This window comes from Mytilus edulis, chromosome 2 (assembly GCF_963676685.1).
Source record: "Mytilus edulis chromosome 2, xbMytEdul2.2, whole genome shotgun sequence".
Taxonomy (NCBI): Eukaryota; Metazoa; Mollusca; class Bivalvia; order Mytilida; family Mytilidae; genus Mytilus; species Mytilus edulis.
The window spans coordinates 54,782,186-54,804,303 of NC_092345.1; the positions used below are offsets into that span (position 1 = coordinate 54,782,186).

The 22,118-nt window shown below is 32.7% G+C and overlaps 1 protein-coding gene across 1 annotated transcript; it reads right to left on the bottom strand.

The window, feature by feature from the left end:
* Window positions 1-5,772: 5,772 nt before the first annotated feature.
* Window positions 5,773-6,937, bottom strand: LOC139512453 (FMRFamide receptor-like). The gene has a single exon (XM_071300062.1). The coding sequence runs from the start codon at window positions 6,905-6,907 to the stop codon at window positions 5,828-5,830; it is 1,080 nt and encodes a 359-aa protein (XP_071156163.1). The 5' UTR covers window positions 6,908-6,937; the 3' UTR covers window positions 5,773-5,827.
* Window positions 6,938-22,118: the final 15,181 nt, after the last annotated feature.

Genomic DNA, 22,118 nt, shown 5'->3' on the forward strand with positions numbered 1-22,118 from the left:
AAGACAATTACCGCAGTTAAATCATCGCACCTTAAACATTAACAAAGCCCAAGAAACTGTATCAGAAACTAAAACATATTGGTAGAAAACAGGACAAGTTGAGAAAACCTCAGATGAAAACAAATGACGAACAACAGACAAAACTGTAAGGGAAAAAGACGGAAGAAACTAAATCTTTTAAATACATGTTATAAGAAATACACGAATAAACTGTCGAAACAGAGACATGTCTCGCCTGTTAGCAGAAATTCCGGCAGAAAAAAAAACCTAATAACAATCTGATGGCCAGCAACATTGCTAATTAATTCAAAATTGTTGGTCCATGACCGTATAGACAGGGCCTCGAAAGGATCGACACACTGAGATATCGTGAAAGTTATGCCACTTTTTAGAAAATAATGTCATAATATTAAATAATGAACAAAAGCTGAAAACGTAACTATTGTCACCGGAAAAGAGTCACAGGCGAGACAAAAAACCAACAAGAACAATCATGATATCTATACTATTAAACGAGAAGACCTCATTTTGTGTGTCGCTTCTCTTCTTTCCACAATAAATTAATCAACACGCCTCTGTGTCCTATAGGTACAGTGCATAGTCGCATTTGTCATCCATTCATATGATTATTCAGATTGAGTTATTTTGGGAGAAAAACGAGAAAAAAGGCATCCGGATATTGTCCCGTCATTGGGCGAAATTTTAAGTCAGATTAGACTTCCGGTTTGCGTTTTCTATACTATTAAAGAGAAGACCTCATTTTGTGTGTCGTTTCTCTTCTTTCCACAATAAATTAATCAACACGCCTCTGTGTCCTATAGGTACAGTGCATAGTCGCATTTGTCATCCATTCATATGATTATTCAGATTGAGTTATTTTGGGAGAAAAACGAGAAAAAAGGCATCCGGATATTGTCCCGTCATTGGGCGAAATTTTAAGTCAGATTAGACTTCCGGTTTGCGTTTTTCTTTGAACATACATATACTACGAATAAAGTGTATTTTAATTCTATCTGCTATCGTTTTCAGGTTTACTATCCACGGCGGTCACAGAATTTATTAATACTATATCAATGATCACCATGGATCGATTAGTAAACTTAGAGGTCTAAGCGTGACGCGGGATTGTCGATTTTTTTGTAAGCGTGACACGTGAAAGTCAAATTATTGTGCCGTGAAAACAGGAAATGAAGTCTAGCGGGACACGGGAAATTACAAAAAAATAAGAATTGCTTTCGTACATAGTGTAAGCGGGCTACGGGAATCTGACAAAACAGTAAGCGGGATCCGGGATCAGAACCCCCCAATGAGGCCTTCTACAAAAAATGAAAAACAAATATGTAACACATAAACAAACGACACCCACTGAATTACAGGCTCCTTACTTAAATGTTCATAACATACTAAAGGTATGTTCATATTGCAATTGTTAGAAAACCAAAAATTGGGAATTTTGGAAATAAAGGAGGAGGGATAAAAAATCATATTCCTGTACCCAATAACCTATGACTAATGATACTTTTGCTGAAGGGATCAGAACCCCCCAATGAGACCCCTACAAAAAATGAACGAAAAACAAATATGTAACACATAAACAAACGACAACCACTTAATTTCAGGCTCTTTACTTAAATGTTCATAACATAAAGGTATGTTCATATTGAAATTGTTAGAAAACCAAAAATTGGGAATTTTGGAAATAAAGGAGGAGGAATAAAAAAAACATATTCCTGTACCCAATAACCTATGACTAATGATACTTTTGCTGAAATCTCCAGTCATTCAATATTTTACAAAATTCTTCCAACAACACTTTACATACTTTAAACTACGCCCTGAATGCCCGCGATTTCGCGGGTGTGTTCGTTCTAGTGTATTTTAAAGCCGAGAATTCTATCAGATAAACATGTCACCATCAAATTTTAATTTGAGTTGGAACCTCACGAGTTCAGGTAGACAGAAAATATACAACAGAAAATGACAGTTAAAGCTACAGAATCCATAAACGCAAACAGAACCGATTCCGAAATAGCAATCTAGCTAAGACCAGGAATGTCACGGGAGTGCCGTTTGGGCGTCCACAAAAAAACGTTTAGCCCCGCCACATTATATATGGGCTTGTCCAAAGTCAGAGGTCTATAATGCATAAGTTGTCATTTGTTACTGTATAATTAACTGTGTATTGTGTTTGTATTTTCGTTTCTTAATTTGTATATAAATCAAACTGTTAATTTTATCGTTTTAATTGTTTAACATGCACTAGCCATTCCTTAGCCTTATGTTTAGCTAGCTACATATGGATGCGGTATGAGTTTTGCTAATAGTTGACGGCCGTACATTGCCCTATATTTGTTAACATCTACGTCATTTTGATTTCTAATGAAGAGTTGTCTCATTGGCAAACATACCACATCTTCTAATTTTTACAAGGAAGTCGTTATGTTTGAAATGTAACAGCTTCCTTGTTTAAGCAAGATTACTGTCTGAAATAATTTAACTTGAGTACTTCAATGATGATTCAATTATAAAATATAAACATCATGCGCATGTGACCGCGCATGTGACTGGTACATGACCATGATGACGCAAATTGGAATGAATTCCCCTGTAAACAATTAATTTTTGGTACAGTTATATATTCTTCAAAATTTAATGTACTTTCATATATATTTAGTTTGTAAGTATGAATCCTTGTTTGAAGTAGATTTAGTTTTGTCTGTGGTATTTTAGAATTATGCTCTCGGTTGGATTCTCGGTTGGATTGATAAAATGTAAGGGTGAATGTGACTGTCAGTGCTTCAGTACTGGCATAAATTACTAATTATATATATATATATCTGAAGTTCACCGTTGATAAATTATGAAATCATGCATCGCACTTAAAAAATTAGGTTCCAACTCCCTTATGCAAAGGTAAATTTATCTGAATTTGGCTTATCTTTAAAAAAAAAACTTTTGATCATGCACCTACTAACATTTCAAATTGTAAGGTTTGAGCGTTCCTTATAAAGGTAAATTCCGAAAAGCGCTTTAGACACTTATTTATGAATTGTTATTTTCATATTAGATGGTAAATACTAAATATCCAGTGACAGTGTACCCTTGTAGCAAGGCAGAAAAGATAGCATTGACGTCATTTTGTTCCCATTATGTTAAAATAACTCTTTGAAGAAATCTGCTTCATAAGAATATAGAATAAAAGTTAGAAGTAGCGGTGCATAATTTATATTACAGTCGAATTTGGCATAAATGGGCAAGTAAAAACAGGATTAAGGCTACTTTTTACGTACGTGGTCGTAAGTAACGAATATATAAACTGCATCAGTTAACAAAGTCATGCTGGTTACCGTAAACTTTTCAAAGTTGTTGCAGTATCATATTTATCATTAAGAACCCTAAACTCCGCACCTTTTTTGTTAAAGAAAGACGAAAGATACCAAAAGGGACATGCAACTTAGTAACTCGGAAATAAACATCCGCATGGAAAAAAAGAAATGGACAAAAAGACCAAAAACAGTTTATGGAACACATCAAAGAAAATAAAACACTGAGAACAAAAAACACCACTAGAAACCGGTTGTGATCTTGGGTTATTCGGAATGGTAAGCAGATCCTGCTTGATATATGACAATCGTCGTGTTACTCCTATGCTATAAAATATGTTTATGTTATATAAAGTGATTAAGCATCACGTAATAGCGGATTGGTAATTTACTGTTATCTTACACTAAGACAACTACAAATTCAATAACCATTGGTTCTGCAAATTTTCTAACCATATACTCTAACATGCATGTCAAGATTTGAAATTGAAACAACGTTGTCAGTACAAAGAATAGACAATATAAAAAAGAAGATGTGGTATGATTGCCAATGAGACAACTGCCCAAAAGAGACCAAAATGACACAGACATTAACAACTATAGGTCACTGTACAGCCTTCAGCAATGAGCAAAGCTCATACCGCATAGTCAGCTATAAAAGGCCCCGATAAGACAATGTAAAACAATTCAAACGAGAAAACTTACGGCCTTATTAATATAAAAAATAGGTTGTTACCGGTGCAGACACCATATATAATGATACATGTAAATAGGAAATAGAATCGTGATTATCGTATCAATGGGAATTATGCAGACGCTGTTGATATAGTTATATGATTAGATTACTGCAGCTGATGTTAATGATTTGTTTTCGCAGCAGACAAAATTCATTTAAAATAAAACTAACATATTTCGTACTTTGCTCATTCATTGCGTTCGAATCATATATTATTTTTCAATCATGCCAATTAAAAACTCAGTGGCGTTTATCGGAGTCACGCCCCGGTGCGGGATTTTCTTGCTGCATTAAAGACCCATTGGTGGTGGCCTTCGGTTGTATTCCGCTCTTTGGTCCGGTTGTTGTCTCTTTGACACATTCCCCATTTTCATTCCGATTTTATACCTTACCTTTGTCGCTGGTGTTTTGTCTTGTATTCAATCAAGATACAAAATTCTATAGACCAATTACATTGTTAATTGGTATCTTATAAACATTTCGTAGTTAGCGGTGAAGCTCATCAATCTTTTGGTCATTAGTCTGCCAATTTAAGTTTGTTTTAATTCTGATTACGTCTACTTATATCCCGTCTTCTAATTCTCAAGTTGATTTTTTTTTTAAATCTTAAACCTTTTGGGAACAACCATTAATCTGTGGGGTGTGTGGGTATGGTCTTTTGTTCGAGTCAGAATTATTTTTCAACGCTATAAATCAAATTAAATTTTTGAAAATTTAACGCTAAGGTAATTCAGAATATTTTTGTTTCCTTTTGCTTGAACAGAATTTTTTTTTTCTCTCAACAATTTGGGAATCAGAATATGTTTATGGAACAAAAACATTTTGGGAGAACAGTTACGTGATAAGCATGTTGATTACACATCTAGCACAAACAAATAAATACAATGCTCTGTATATGAGGATTTTTTATCAACAAAAAATGTGAAGTATGAACAAATATGTTGGACAAATCTTAGATATGTTATAAGGGAACTTCCATTTAATTTTTATGGAGGGCTAGGATGAAATTTGAAAAAAATGCAGGACTGGGGTTTTGAGTTAAAAATAAAAGTCAGGATGAGCAACTTGCCAAAGAAAAGGCAGAATTGCAATTTATGTAAAAAAAAATCAGGATAAACAAGTAAATAAATGCAGGACCGAATAGAGCGAAAAACAAAAAGGGTAGGACAGAGATTACAACAACAAAAAATGCAGGAGAACATTTTTCATCATTTCCCCCGCCTTAAAAATCAAATGGTAGCTCCCTAACTGATATCTGCAAGACTTTTCTGTCCTTTTTTATTTATTTTGTAGTTTTCATCCGTAACACGTTCTTCTTCTTTAATCTTAAAAGCCTTTAACACAATTTGTCCTCCCTGTAAAAAAATTTACCTTGTCGCAAGTTAGATGTGAGTATTGTATATTTCTTTATTGATAACAATAAACAATAGAGAAGCAATCGCGTTTTTAACAATGTTACAAAGAATTATATCGAGGACTAACATTACTGTTACAAGGTTCGTAGAATGTCGCACAAAACTTAAAGTCGATCAACTCCATTCAAAAATATATCTTTGTATAAAAAATACCACGTACATGAATAACAATCACACTTCTGTTAACAGTTTATCATCATTAGTACATAAATACCAATCACACTTCCGTTAACAGTTTATCATCATTATGTACATACACAACAGTCACACTTTCGTTAACAGTTTATCATTGGTAAATAAATAACAATTACACTTCCGTTAACAGTTATTCAACATTAGTACATAAATAACAATCACACTTCTGTTAACAGTTTATCGTCATTAATACTGCGTCGATTTCCATTCATTCTCAAAGAACCTCTAGCAATGAGTGACAGACGTCGAACGTTACTATCTTCTATATAAAATCCTGGAGTTATACAACATGGACAGAATAATTCCTGAAAGTTTCTCCAAAATATTGTGTTAAATATACAATAAATAATAAAATTAACACCGGTATTTATTAACAATAACAAATCTGTGATTTCACGTATGCCGCGAGCTAAATAATTTTCCTCATAATACCCGAGTCCAAGACACGTAGACATAATAGCATCTGGAACTATACAAATAAGAAATACTATAATAATAACAATCAACATCACAGTAATTCGGTGTTTCCGACGACCAAGTCTACACCGTCGTATTCCGTATAAAATGCAAGTATTTAGAATAATGAGAAGGAATAACGGAATGATGGAACGTACAAAGTAATGTAACCAATTAAAGGTTTTAGCAAATGTTTCATTTGCCCATAAATCTGTTAGATGAAGATCGTAACTTATACTCTGCGTAGTATTTTGTAAAACTTCTATTGTTTTATATCGCATAGCGTATGGAACAGAAAATACCATCATTATCACAAAAACTGTTGTTGATATTGTTTTGGCACGTGATATTGAACACAATCTTTTAACTCTAGTCGGATGACACACATAAATGTACCGTTCAAAGGCAACGGATACGGTTAACCAGGCAGAAACACACAATGATGCATTGAATATATAATGAGCGTAAGGATATACAAATCCTAAGGCTTTATTTCCGGTTGACGGATCTACTTCTGAAAGTAGTATAACAAGAAAGTAAAGAACATCACTGAGAATTTTAATGCAATCAGAAATCGCCAATGAAAGTAGATATATATTTGTAGATGAACGCATTTGTTTTTGACACATAACAATTATTCCGAGGATATTTCCAATCATACCTAGAACACATACGGTTGGGAAGAATATCAACCCTGTCACAAATCGGGCTTGATAATAAAATTCCTTGAACTCAATTGGCTGTTCAGGTTGATTGGCCACTACACAGTTTTGACATCCCATTGTTGTGAATTGTCAAAGCCTCCTCATCTTATAACTGAAATAATATAAAAAAAAAAATGGTGTTAAACATAACTGTACAATCGTTTCAGCATATCCCTATGATGAAATATCATATTTTCTTTTTAGTCAAAACGCCCTATATAAATATATGTCTCTTGTAATTTGCAATATATTAGCGCAAGACTAAAAACACAATAGCAATTACGAGTAAACATTGTCAACAAGCAAAACATACAATTACATGTCAAAATGCAACAGACGGCATATATATATGTTTTATGAAAATTCGAAATGAAATAATAAAACGGGCATAACCATTTGTGATGACTGAGTGGAGATGAGTTAAATGTTGTCACTCCCTTTAAAAAAAACATTTTTATATTGCTCAACTTTTTCAAAACTTCTCTCAAACATCATTGGTTTAAAGCAATCATTACAAAATATAGAATCATATACATATATAAATCTAACACATGACGACGAAGTTAAGAGAAAGCAACTGCCTAGCAATGTATATGACCAATTTTGGTATTATTTCAATAAGACTTAGTATTCTTTGAAGATTTTGTTACGTTGGTTTCATATAAAAAATGTGTTCTTTATTCATTAATTATAAATATAAGATGTGGTATGATTGCCGATGAGACAACTCTCCACAAGAGACCAAATTGACAGAAAATAACAACTATAGGTCACCGTATGGCCTTTAACAATGAGCAAAGTGTCTATAGAAATCGTGCTACTTTTAAATCAGGTTTAGTTTTCTTAAGTTAAAGGAATTATCGAGAAATTTATCTTACGATCATTAATTAAAGTCATTCCTGCTTCAATTATGTTTTTGTTTTGAAACATTTCGCCGCAGGTTACAATGTTTCTTCATTTAAGTGACAAGTCAAACGAAGTGTTACTCGGTACGGTTTCTTCATTATGAAGTATTTAAAGGGGAGACCAAAATACCACCATTTTCTACATTTGAAAATGCCTGTATTAAGTCAGTAATAGGACAGTTCTTGTCCATTCGTTTTTGATGTGGTTTGTTATTTGATTTTGCCATGTGATTATGGACTTTCCGATTAGATTTTCCTCTGAGTTCAGTATTTTTGTGATTTTACTTTTTATTATATATTGATATGATTCTGTTTATATTCAGTGTAGTTAGACAATATCGAAAAACTTATCGAGCCGACGCTTTTACCTATGCCTAGGACGCCAGTTAACCTCTTTGCTATTATGTCATCTCGATGTGAACAAAGAATGACCACATATATAAATAAAATGTTTATTTAAATTATTTTGAAATACTGTAAAACAAAACCATTTTTAATGATTTGTTTACTTTATCGGCTCTGTAAATTAATTCGGAATTTATCGATCTTCATATTGTACTATCGTGTATAAAAGGGGGAAGTGTAAACTAGTCTTAACAAATATTTGGAATATGCAAATACAATTAAAAAAACAGGAACATGTAAATTATAACGAAAAATATATTATAGACGATATGTCGCAAATTATACATTAGTGTTTTCACCCGTACAATGGTATTCCGTTTAAAATATTGCATTTCACGTATTTAAAAAAAAATCTCTGTAACTTAAAACATTACCAATACGAAAACTTAACACGAAAAAGAAAAGCCGAATACGTAAAATAATTAAGGAGACGACCATTTAACTTTCATGTAGGAAAAGGGGTCAGCAAAATTTTGAATATTAATACCCTGGACTGGTAATAGAGCTGAAAAAAATAAGCCTGTATGAGACAGAATAAAAATGAATGTTCTGCGACACAAAATGCAATTATCAATCGTGCAAATATAGTCGTTTACGGAAATAATAAACATGCGTGGCAACAAAAGACAACGCATAGTCGATCAGAAAAAAATCCTGCTGTCCCCTCAATCAGAATATCAAATGGTCGTTCCCTTAGAGCTATGCACGATCGAGTGAGATACATGTACATGGCTTAATTTTAAATGATTTATTGAATTTTATAACAGCAAATTTCAATAAAACAATATCCGTTAAAATTGAAATTTGATTCCAGCGAATGTATGGGTATTTCCGTTTTGAGAAACAATCTGAATCAACAAAAATCACCGGACTTCTTTCTCTTAAAATAACATCATGATAACCAAGCAATGCCTTTGAAAGCTTTAAAATAGTAAATTCAAAAATAAACTGTTAAAACATTTTATAAATCATTTAAAATTAAGCCATGATGTATCTCAATCATGTTAAAATACTTGGCGTACATTTACTATTGTATGATTTGGAAAACTTTGTAACAGCTATATCCGTATTTAAAACCGTTATTTGATTTAAGTAAAATATATGAGTATTTTCATATATTTTTTTTAATAATCAGGAACGCCAAAAGTCATCCTTCTTCATTTTCCTTAAAATTACATCATAACCATTTATTGCGTTTGAAAGCATTTACATGTAAAATTACTATATCGAAGAACCAAAAAACATTACATGAAATATTTTACAGTTGTGCTCTCAACGACCTTGGACAACATATACCGGCAAAATTCCCTAAACAATTCTATCATGCAGAAGCCATTTGCTTCTATTTTTCTTCAAATTTTGCAACTTTTGTTACTTTTACGTCTTTATAATCAGATGGCGACAAATCTGAACAAAACAACTTCAGTGCATCAAACAAAATTATAATTCATTACCGATATGGTATTTAAAAACAGTTATTTTCGATGTTTATAGATTTTGATAATGTATTTTCTGTATGAGGCAATTATGAGTCTTTTGATACTTTTTATACTGTATTATATTTGCTGTATACTAGTATACAAATTCGTAAAGCATTCCTCGGTACCATGTGTATCGCAACTTTAACATTCACAACCTTTGACTACATTTAAATGTTGACTGTTAAAAGTCTTAAAATACTAAGTTCATTCATAAAAAAAAAATGCAGAAAGATCGATAAAAAACAATATTTGCTCTAGATTTGTCTTTATGTCAGCCAACAGATTCTGTCCATATTTCGTAAAATTCAATGCTATTTTGACAAAGATATATTTATAAAGATGGGAAAAAAACTTTAACCACAGACAACCTAAATGCAACGCCGCCGACTGAATATAAGATAGCTATTATGTCTCGCTTCCTTAAAGGGGTCAGCGGAGTATGAATTTGTACTGGTAATGAAAATCAAAGTAATCTAAAGACAGAAATTGAGCCTTGTATCATGCCACCAACGGACCACTTCAAGATTTGTTTTTTTAACGTACAAAAAGCGCAGTATTATTACATTACACGTCCATATTCCGACCGGATGTGACTGCATGTTTATACATCTTGAACAGATGAACGGGATGAGTGGTGCTACCTACTGGAAGTCCAGGTACTACTCTTTCCAAGTAAACACTTCATAAAGGGGCGAAAGATACTAGAGGGACAGACAAACTCATAGATTGAAAATAAACTGACAACGCCATGACTAAAAAAATTAAAAAAAAAAAAACAAGCAGACAAATAATAGTACACAAATCACAACATAGAAAACTAAAGACTAAAAGACTAAGCAACACGAACCCCACCAAAAACCGGTGGTGATCTCAGGTGCTCCGGAATGGTAAGCAGATCCACGTGTGGCATTAAACTAGTTATTTCGATCCTTTCGCCACATGTTTTTGCATATGTATAACGGCGAGAAAGTATATAAGTATTCGTATTGCTATGTGTTTCTTTATTCTGAAATGGCTGGAGGGATAGGAGGAGGGTTGAGATCTTACAAAACATGTTTAACCACGTCGCATCAATGCGTCTGTCCCAAGTTAGGAGCATCTGGCCTTTGTTAGTCTTGTACGTTTTTTTAAATTTTAGTTCATTTATATGTTTTGTAGTATAGTGTGACGTCCATTTTCAATGAACTAGTACACAATTTTATTTAAGTACCTGAGGTCCACCTCCAGGTGCGGGATTTTCTCGCTGCGTTGAAGACCCATTCGTGGCCTCTGGGTGTTATCTGCTCTTTGGTCGGGTTGTTGTCTCTTTGACATATTCCCAATTTCCCGATTCTCAATTTTATCAAGAATAACTTACTGCTGTCGGACATGGTTTGTCACGGACATGACGGATAACCGGAATACTTTTAGGCTCCCGAAAAATCTGTCTGCAACAGAATGAATTTTCAGGTAGACATTCTTTTAAAACAGTATTGTATAAAATGATATTTCAGTATAAGTGCATTAATAATTAAAACAGATTTCCAACGTCATTTAAAGTCTCATATATATAAAAAGTCTTGACATTCAATACGAATCAACACTTGTAATACAGTCTGTTAGAGGACAAGCCCTTTGATTTGTAAGATTTCACCAATATATCACTTTAAACCAAAACAGAATGTTATTTCTATTTCCATAATGATTTCTATTCCACTGTAATGAAATTGAAATTTATTAATCGGAGTAATGTTACTCCTATCACGAATACTTTTGTGAATAATTGTACATATCAGGTTTTAACTTCGATATAAGACAAATTGGCATCATTTATATAAATGGAATTTTAAATAGAAGAGTGAATGGTCTGCCTAAAATAACAGTCTCACTGATTACTAAACGATATTACTAATTTTTATTCAAAGGAACCGTATATGTAACAAGTGATTATTTTACCGAGATGACGTTGTCTTCCGTCACTTGAGCGTTTTGTCTCACCTTTATAACTCACCTTTCATAATTATGTAAAATACTGAATTAAACAAAATTACTACTGAGAACGATGATTGTCGTCAATAGAATCTTTTTAAAGAATGAAACGTCACTGTCGTTTTTTAAGGATATTTTTTGAAATTTTCTTTGTAATCCTTTTGTTATTGTGTTGTTTTTTTGTTGTTTTTTTTTTTTGTATTTTGGCTATTACTTTATTGTCATTTTTTTCTCTCAATCTCGTGTCGTAATCTTATATGGAGTGTGGCAGGTCGTCGGTTAGATTGTCAGTCGGACGGAAACAAAATATAAAAACTTAAAAAATTATCTTTATTTACAGCTTTTCCATGACGAAATACTGAACGACTCAGAAATGTAATATTGTGACTTTTTTGAGGGACTGTCTTTATCATGTGGGCTTACTTAATCCGTAAAGGTTCTATAAAACATCAAAATTGTTTTTTAAAAGTTTCATCCTTTCTATCCCATCATTTATATACTGTGATACAAAGTCTGACAGATTTTTACAGATCATAGCTTTTTTTATCAATATTTAAAAAAAATACCCATAAGTTCTCTAATGCTTAAGAAAATATTTTGTTTACACTCCAATACTTTATCCCAACAGACCAATATAAAGCCTTCTGTGTTGGAATGTTACTACATATGTTTTTGTTAACAAAACATATACATTATGTATGATCAGTTGCCGCCACATTCAATCCATTCACACCATTACCGTTACTTATTTTGAAAACATCTTTTTAATATTTATTAACCAACTAAATATTTAACCACCGAGGGTAACAATTCAGTAATTAATGGTTGTATTGCTTATTGTAATACTATATAATCATACAAAATCGCACTGACTGTACCTTAAAAGCAATAGCATGTACCTTCAAATAGTTATCAAAGGTACCAGGATTATAATTTAGAACGCCAGACGCGCGGTTCGTCTACATAAGACTCAGCAGTGACGTTCATATCAAAATAGTGACATACCCAAACAAGTACAAAGTTGAAGAGCATTGAGGATCAAAAATTCCAAAAGGTTGTGCCAAATACGGCTAAGGTAATCTATTCCTAAAATAAGAAAATCCTTAGTTTTTCGAAAAATTCAAAGTTTTGTAAACAATTCATCAGTGAATGAAACAAACCATGCAACGTAAATATAAATAAATAAATAGGATCCAGCAACACACATTATTGTTTATTTCAATCAGTGTTCTACAAATATATACGACATTCAAAGTTAAGAATACTACTTTTAAGCATGCTGTATTATTTGAGTTTTGTATGAAAACATATTAATATAAAATAATGTTTTAAATTACTTAATTTATTTGTTTTTATAATGATTAAGATTGTATGACAATATTGACTGCTGTGTCCATAATCTTGACATTTTAACCTTTTATGTCCGTTTGTTTTGCTCATACATTGTTGTCAATATACTGACAACATTCAATGTTATTGTCATACAAATGAGAGGTTTGTCTAGCTATAAAACTACCATTATGTACAGAAGGAAATGTCTGTACCGAGTCAGGAAAATAAGAATTGTTTTCCATTCGTAAGATGTGTTTGAGCTTTTGACTTTGTCATAATTATGATAAAGGACTTTATATATATAGTACATAAGAATGCGTCTTCATCAATTTGACGTAGACCTTCTTGTATTCAGGTTCAAAGTAAAAATATGTCTGTTACAGTATATAATCATGAAAAGTTATTCAATAGAAAAAGGGGGGGGTTATTTGATTATTAGTTCATGTGTTATTTGGGATAAGGTTGCTTTCGAGACTTTTTTTACTCAAATATATAACTATTTCATTTGTTCGCCATGAAAGCTCAATGGGCCTCTTTTTGTTGTTTCAAGAGGATAGAGCATCAGTGATGGTTGTTATAAAATTTAAAATTTCTTCCTTCAAAATTTAACTTAATAAATGAAAATTTGATTAAATTGAAATCAGAACAAAAGAAGATGACGTCAACTACTAAACGAGTTTTAGAAATATTGTACCGATGAAAATTAATTTTATTACATTAGGAATCTTTTCATAACACAATCATTTCTGAATTAGAGTGATAATTTATGGTATTCCTAATGAAGTGCATTGCGAACAGAATACCATTAACCTTAGAGACATTAATAAGTCAGTCCTAGCCGAAGCTAAATCGTTTGATTAAGATCCTACAAGCTTTAGATGAAAAATTAAAAATAATAAACTGCATCTGTACTATTTTTATTGTCGTTTCAAAAATTTATTTGAAATGTCACTCGCTAATTTCAAACTTCAATCGACTTACAAGTAACAGATGAAACTAATTCGACAGAATACATGCAAACTAAACAGAAATCATTTTTCAACGCGATAAAATCTGTCAGTTTGTAGGTCGTTATGTTAAGTTCCGCCAAAAAAAGTAACATCACAAAAATACCGAACGCCAAAGAAATTTCATAACAAAAAGTCCCTAATCTATGATGGCATGTAAGTGACATCGACTTGTCAAGATAGCAAGATAATTTTTCATGATATTTTAGATAAAAGAGGGACGAAAGATACCAAAGGGACAGTCAAACTCATAAGTCGAAAATAAACTGACAACGCCATGGCTAAAAATGAAAAAGACAAACAGACAAACAATAGTACACATGACACAACATAGAAAACTAAAGAATAAGCAACACGAACCCCACCAAAAACTAGGGGTGATCTCAGGTGCTCCGACAGGGTATAGATAATTATCACTAATAAAATGACAAAATCAAAATCTCACACACATCAAACAAATGGAAACACTTGTCATATTCCTGACTTGGTAATATGCAATGTGTCGTAAAAAAGGAACAATTTGACAACTCCCGTTAGAGAACACAAGGAGGTAATATCAGGTTCTGATATAACCTTCTTATTCAACTGGTATAGACTTTGGGTTAGTCAGATGTAGCAGGCCCCTGAACTCGAAATACGTGTGTAAAACCAGTGGGCGAATTAAACACTGGAAACTTTTAATTTCCAAAACACTCATTTTCAAATCCCCCACCGCCTTTCTGGCCTGAGAGCTACAGCACCATGCATATAACCAAAATGTACGGAATTACATGGGATTCAATAAATTCATTGCTTTTTTGCTGTTATTATTATATATATTTTGCCATTTGATTAAGAAAAACATGGGATTTTCCATATCCCATTGGACAGTGCAAAATTCCATGAGATTGACCATTATCTCATAGGATTTTGGTCAAATCCCAGTGATTTTTTAGGGTACCATGGAATGATTGTGGTTCCATTGGATATTTCGGGATGATTGATTGCCTTTAAAACATCAATGATATTAGGTACAGTATTATTTTATGTTTTGGTTATCAATCTCATAGTATTGTTTCTCTAGTTGATAAAAGTTGAAAATTTCTTTTTTCCCTTGGATATGTTAATGCAATATATTGTTCTAAAACTAAACATTTAAACAAAAAAGCAGATAATGTAATTATCAATATATGTTTATTTATGAATTCTAGAATACTTTCTTGAAACACAAATATTTTCAACATTTGAAATCAATAAAAACATCTATAAATATGATCAACGGTCTTAAATTCCATTATTAGGCTAAACATAGCTATTTACATAACTCATTTTTCTCAGGATATCCCTCCTCTAAAAAATTATAGTTTTTTGTAAAAATATACGAAAAATGTTATAATTTGAAAGGACTCAAGATGTACAAAACATAACTATTTCTTATATTTTAATTGTGAATACATTTTCAAAAGAGAAAATAAATCGTGATATGATACGAAATTCATTTTTATTGTTTTATCGCCATTCTTTTTGGTACAACAATACAAATTTCCGGCAAATCATGTGCTTTTTGAATGTTTAAAAAACCAACTCCTTTTGATATACATGGTGCTTTGTTGTTGCAGCAACAAAACTGCCCACATCGAAAACTACAAAGAATTACTGCGCATTTATACACGCAAGACAGAAAACCAACAGTTCAAGTGGCACATTATTATCGATAGAAATGTCGTATTGCAGCGGATTCGAACAAGGATTTTTAGACCATATGATAAAATTTGTCTTTCTTTTTTCATGATCTATCAATTTTCATCGGCCAGTTTGATTTATATGTGTTGCCTTCTCAAAAGTTTGCCAACATTTCTATAAAGGTTTGGCAAAGAAATTTATTAACACACACTCCAACATCAGAATGAACCAGCACGTTAACTGCAAAAAAATCCTTAACAATATATTCTAAATAATGGTTAAAATGAAGACTTGTCCAATTTTTTTTTTAATGTTATAAACTTACGTTATGATAAAGTTAATGATGTGAAAAAAATTAACCCCCAAAAAACGCCTTAATGTTGACGTCACCGATGACGAATCATGAGATCGCTATATATGTCTCGCTTCCGCAGCACAAATGTTGCAGACTCGATAAAAAGTGCTTTTCAAATTTATGCGAATTTCGTTCAGCTTTTATACTACGGCAACTAATATACAAATACTCGTAGATGGCTGGTTTCTGCCGCTACTGGTTTTTTAGGCTGGCACTCAATTTTAATATTTTCTATTCTTTTTTTAGCTCACCTGACCTGAAAGGTCAAGTGAGCTTTTCTCATCACTTGGTGTCCGTTGTCCTGCGTCCGTCGTCCGTAAACTTTTACAAAAATCTTCGCCTCTGAAACTACTGTGCCAAATTTATCCAAACTTGGCCACAATCATCCTTTGGGTATCTAGTTTTAAAAATGTGTCCGATGACCTGGCCATCAAACCAAGATGGCCGCCATGTCTAAAAAATAGAACACAGGGGTAAAATGTATATTTTGGCTTATATCTTTAAAACCAAAGCATTTAGAGCAAATCTGACAGGCTTAAATTGTTGATCAGGTTAAGATCTATCTGCCCTGAAATTTTCAGACGAATCGGACAACCTGTTGTTGGGTTGCTGCCCCTGAATTGGTAATTTTAAGGAAATTTTGCAGTTTTTGGTTATTATCTTGAATACTATTATAGATAGAGATAAACTGTAAACAGCAATAATGTTCAGCAAAATAAGACCTACAAATAAGTCAACATGACCAAAATTGTCAGTTAATCCCTTAATGAGTTTTTGCCCTTTATAGTCAATTTTAACAACCTTATCGTCATTTTTTGTAACTTGTACAAAAATCTTCTTCTCTGAAACTACTGGGCCAAATTTAAACTTACTTGGCCACAATCATAATTGTGGTATATAGTTTAAAAAATGTGTCCGATGACCCCGTCTACCAAACAAAATGGCCGACATGGCTAAAATTAGAACATAGTGGAAAAAATGCAGTTTTTGCTTTATATCTTTGAAACTAAGACATTTAGTGCAAATTTGTCAAGATTTAAATGTCCATCAGAATAAGATCTATCCCCTCACAAATTTTCAGATGAATCCTACAACCCGTTGTTGGGTTTCTGCCCTAAAATTGGTAATTTTAAGGAAATTTTGCAGTTTTTGGTTATTTCTAGTATTATCTTGAATACTATTATAGATAGAGATAAACTGTAAACAGCAATAATGTTCAGCAAAGTAAGATCTACAAATAAGTCAACATGACCAAAATTGTCAGAGAACCCTTTAAGGAGTTATTGTCCTTTATAGTCAATATTGAACAACTTTTCGTCATTTTTGTAATTGTAAAAAAAATGTTCTTTTCTAAAACTATGGGCCAAATTGAACAAAACTTGGCCACAATCATTTCTAGGGTATCTATTTTTAAAAAGTGTCTAATGACCCCGCCTACCAACCAAGATGACCGACATCAGTAAATAAGGTAACAGGTGAGCAACACAGGCACTTGAGAGCCTCTAGTTAGACTTTAAATCTGTGATTGTGCATTAACCCTTGTTTGCTATGAGAGAGTTAATAACTGCTTAAGTTCACAGCAACTATTCATGACAGATAACACCCTTTCATGAAATCTGGTAAGTAATTTTGTTAAAGCAACATTCTTTATTCATCAAGTCATTTAATCTAAATGAGATTTTTTTTACAAGATCTCACAAGTGGTTAAATTTCTAAGTGGCATTTTGCATATGATATATAAATAAATTGAAAACGACATTATATGTAGCAGTGTCTGTCGCATTATTAACAACCATTCAATTATTGCTGCATTCGTTTGATACCTCAAGTACTGGCATAATTAAATCTAGTTGGTCCTACCAATGTTAATCAATATCAATGACATGTACTTTTATGTATGATAATTCAATACAACATGAAAATTGATAACGTTTTACATTTGAATTCAACACAAAAACCTGATTAGATCATAGCTAGAAGATTTTACAAAGTACACTTAAGCTATCCAAATCAAATGAAAGCTATTTGTCTTTCTCGTATAACTGTTGACTTAAAAACAATGTTAGTTCCATTGGAACAATTTGGGTTTTATATTGCAATGTACTCAAATTTTGCCATTTGATAATACATAACGACATGTTTTTTTTAAGTCATTGTTATTTTTGTCGTTTGTAATGTTTTATTGAATTAAGCGTCTATACTATATTTTTGTTACCTTTTCATTATTCTAACATTGAGATAAAGTTGATAGATGAAACAGAATACTCATGCATTAAGGCAGCAACCATTTGATTTTCTGGGGGGGGGGGGGGGGGGGGCTATGGTTTTTTTTTCTGTGCAAACTATTTTTTTCGCCTTCGGCGAAGAACAATCTATTTTTTTAGCGACAAACCGAAGACAATTTTTTTCTTTCAATTATAGCATTACATATAGTGGCAACTGAGGGTGAAACAAACAATTTTTTTTACTCAGGATCCAAAACAAATTATTTTTTTCACCAAAACCTGGAAACAAACTTTTTTTTCCAAAAAAAAACCATAGCCCCCCCCCCCCCCCCCCCCCCCAGAAAATCAAATGGTTGCTGCCTAAGTATAATTACACAAATACATTTATTCATATATAATTGACCTTAAACATCTCACTACAGCAGCGGATTCAGGATAAAAACACAAAGGGTTCACATTCAACAGCATTAATCGTTAAAAATTGGGGATTCATACCCCCGAAAACCCTCCCCTGGATCTGCCACTACTTCTTGTAGTTTATCTACGAAATTACAAGTTGACATCTTTGTCGAATCCATTCACAATAAGACCAGTCTCCATATAAAAATGAAAATAAGTCACTGAGGCCAGGTCTAACTGTTTTGTGTTTTTATTCCCCACCTACGATAGTAGAGGGGCATTATGTTTTCTGGTCTGTGGCTCCGTTCGTTCGTCACTCCGTCAGTGCGTCCGTTCAGGTTAATGTTTTTGGTCAAGGTAGTTTTTGATGAAGCTGAAACTTAGTACACTTGTTGCTTATGATATGATCTTTCTAATTTTAAGGCCAAATACGACTTTTGGCCCCAATTTCACGGTCCACTGAACATAGAAAATGAAAGTGGGAGTTTCAGGTAAAAGTTTTTGGTCAAGGTAGTTTTGATGAAGCTGAAGTCCAATCAACTTGAAACTTAGTACACTTGTTGCTTATGATATGATCTTTTTAATTTTAAAGCCAAATTAGACTTTGACCCCAATTTTACGGTCCACTAAACATAGAAAATGAAAGTGGGAGTTTCAGGTTAAAGTTTTGGTCAAGGTAGTTTTTGATGAAGCTGAAGTGCAATCAACTTGAAACTTAGTACACTTGTTGCTTATGATATGGTTTTTCTAATTTAAAGCCAAATTAGACTTTTGATCCCAATTTCACGGTCCACTAAACATAGAAAATGAAAGTGGGAGTTTCAGGTTAAAGTTTTTGGTCAAGGTAGTTTTTGATGAAATTGAAGTCCAATCAACTTGAAACTTAGGACAATATGTTCCCTATAGTATAATCTTTCTTATTTTAATGCCAAATCAGATTATTACCCAATTTCACGGTCCATGGAACATGGAAAAGGATAGTGCGAGTAAGGCATCCGTGTACTTTGGACATATTCTTGTTTTTTTTATATCTTTTAATCCCTTTAAAAATCATTTCTTTACTTGTTGGTTCCGATCTGCACTGACTTTAAAGTGTTACAGTCTGATTAAACGCCCATAATGGATTCAAGCAACATTATAAAAAGCACATTAATTAAGACACGACGTTTTACAATGCCCAGAGTAAATGTTGTCTATCATGTCTTACTGCAGCTGTAACTGTAGCTCTGTCCTTTTTTGACAACTTTAGTCACCCTAATGATACTGTGTTCGGAAGAGGAAAGAATTCGCGTGCAGATTAGAATTAATAGATTTTTATGTCGTGGGTGCTTTAACCTGTTTTAAAATGTCAAAATAAAGATGCAAAAATATAAAGAGACACATGTTTTACCTCTACAAAAAATATATCGTGATAAAATAATCAACAGAAAGAAATTTGTTTTCCCTTCTTTTTTTTTTTAGTTTCTGCTCATGAAAACTTAAGACAAGATATACGCAATAAAACTTCATTGACCCTACAGTACATTCGGAAACCACTAAATGCAATTAATTTAATTGTATCGAACGGTCTATTGTCACTACATCCGGTGTCGTTATAGTTTGTAACTTGTTATTGGCACATTATCATGTGTATCAGGATATGACTTTTTGTGGTTTCTCCTATAACCAGCAAGTGACAAAATTTGCTGGCAGTCAAACAGTTAATTTTACGGAGAATTAAATAACTGGAATGTAATTGCTGTTTGCTCTTGGCATTTAAATGCTCGCAGATTGAATTACATTTTTTTTTTTTTGGTTAAAGAATTGAATTGCGACAAATCTTCGTGCAAAATAAGTTATAAGATTGCTTTATGTAAGGTTCCGTTGAGTCAAATCAGCAATTCTCAAATCAGTCAAAAATAACATTCGTCAATTATATATTCTTCGTCTAAATTTTATTTCGCCCGACAATGTTAGATCTACAACTGTGTCCATCCCTCAGCAGTATTAAGTGGCGGATCCAGAAATTCTCATAAAAGGGGGGCGTTTCAGTGATTCCCTACCCTAAATCCGCGTCTGGTATTAAATCATTACTTCTCTAAGATGGCAACTCCTATAAGCATCGCGGCAGTCAAATTCATTACTGAGTCAGATCATGTCAGTTAAATCAAATCTTCACCAGCTCCTTCTATGATTGTCTTCTTTTATGGCGTACGTTGGCATGTCTACTTTGCATATCAACGGGGTTTTTGTTGTTTTTTTGTCAGTAGTCGCATATGATTTTTTTTTAAAGCCAGGATTCGGTTTCACAAAAAAAAACCTTACTTTTAAGATTGATCGCTAGTCATGAACAATTTAGTATACTTAAGATTTATCTTAGTCGTAAGTTTTTTTTGTGAAACCGACTCCTGTTGTTCAGTTGTTTTCGTTTGTTCGTGTGTTTCAAAAATGTTTTCATTTTTGTTTTTTCTATAGATTATACCGTCGGTTTTTCTGTTCCAATAGGTTTTTATACACTCGTCATATGGAGGGCCCTTATAGCTTACTGTTTGGTATAAGCCAAGGCTCTGTGTTGAACGCCGTCTGACATTGACCTATAATTGTTTTTATTAAAACTTTTTAAACATTGTGACATGGATGGAGAATTGTATCATTTGGCGCTCATATCACATATTCTTATTTATCTTATAACTTCTTTGCAGTTACATTAATGATATGTCTGTATTTGTTACATCTAAATATGAGACAGTCTAGGACAGACATTCTCTATCTGATAACGTGATGTTTTAAGGGTTAATATCACAAGTTGTTGACCGAACCACGTTTTGTATCATATGACGCTCAGATTATGCATATTTTCCAATGTTTCTATCGTCCTTTGTTTAATTTGTCCCATTTGGGTATTTTAAGTTGTTTAAAATATCGCAGCAATCGATCGTTATGATGTCGATAACTATTTGTAGTGACGAAAGCACTAAAACCATTTCACTCAGGTTGTTACACAACAACTGATTTTTGGGGAGATCCAATGTTTATTACGTATCAATCATCTCAGACTGGTCAAAGTTTGATTGGTCAAGATTTAAAAACAAATAAAAGCTAAAACAAGTCCAACGGCAAGATAAATTCAGCATATTTTATGGGAAAGTTACCACAGTAATGTACATTTGCGTTATTTTTACGACCTTTTAAGAAAACCCTACCGAAGATTGTTTTAAGTAATGGTTCAAAATAATTTGGTTATTCCTACATAGTTGATAATCACTTAAATCAAAATAATTGCTCAAAGCGCCACATGCAGCTGCTTAAAGTGGCTGTCAGCTTGAGTCTAGTATGCATTTCCTATAGTACTAAATGATCTTTAAATATTATTTTCCAATGTATTTTTATACGTCTTAAAAGTCTTCCAATTAAGTCTAAATGTATATGTACAGTTTTATAAATTTTATCAATTCTTATGATTTTTCGTTAACTTAGCGAGGTGATGTTGGTTGAGTGTTGACAGTCTTTTGATAAACACAATGAGAATTGTTAATTGTGGTTCATCGTTTCAAATAAGACACCATGCAAG

Bases quoted from the DNA above. Each gene is read 5' to 3' on its own strand.
- LOC139512453 (XM_071300062.1), bottom strand. From the start codon at position 6,907: ATGGGATGTCAAAACTGTGTAGTGGCCAATCAACCTGAACAGCCAATT.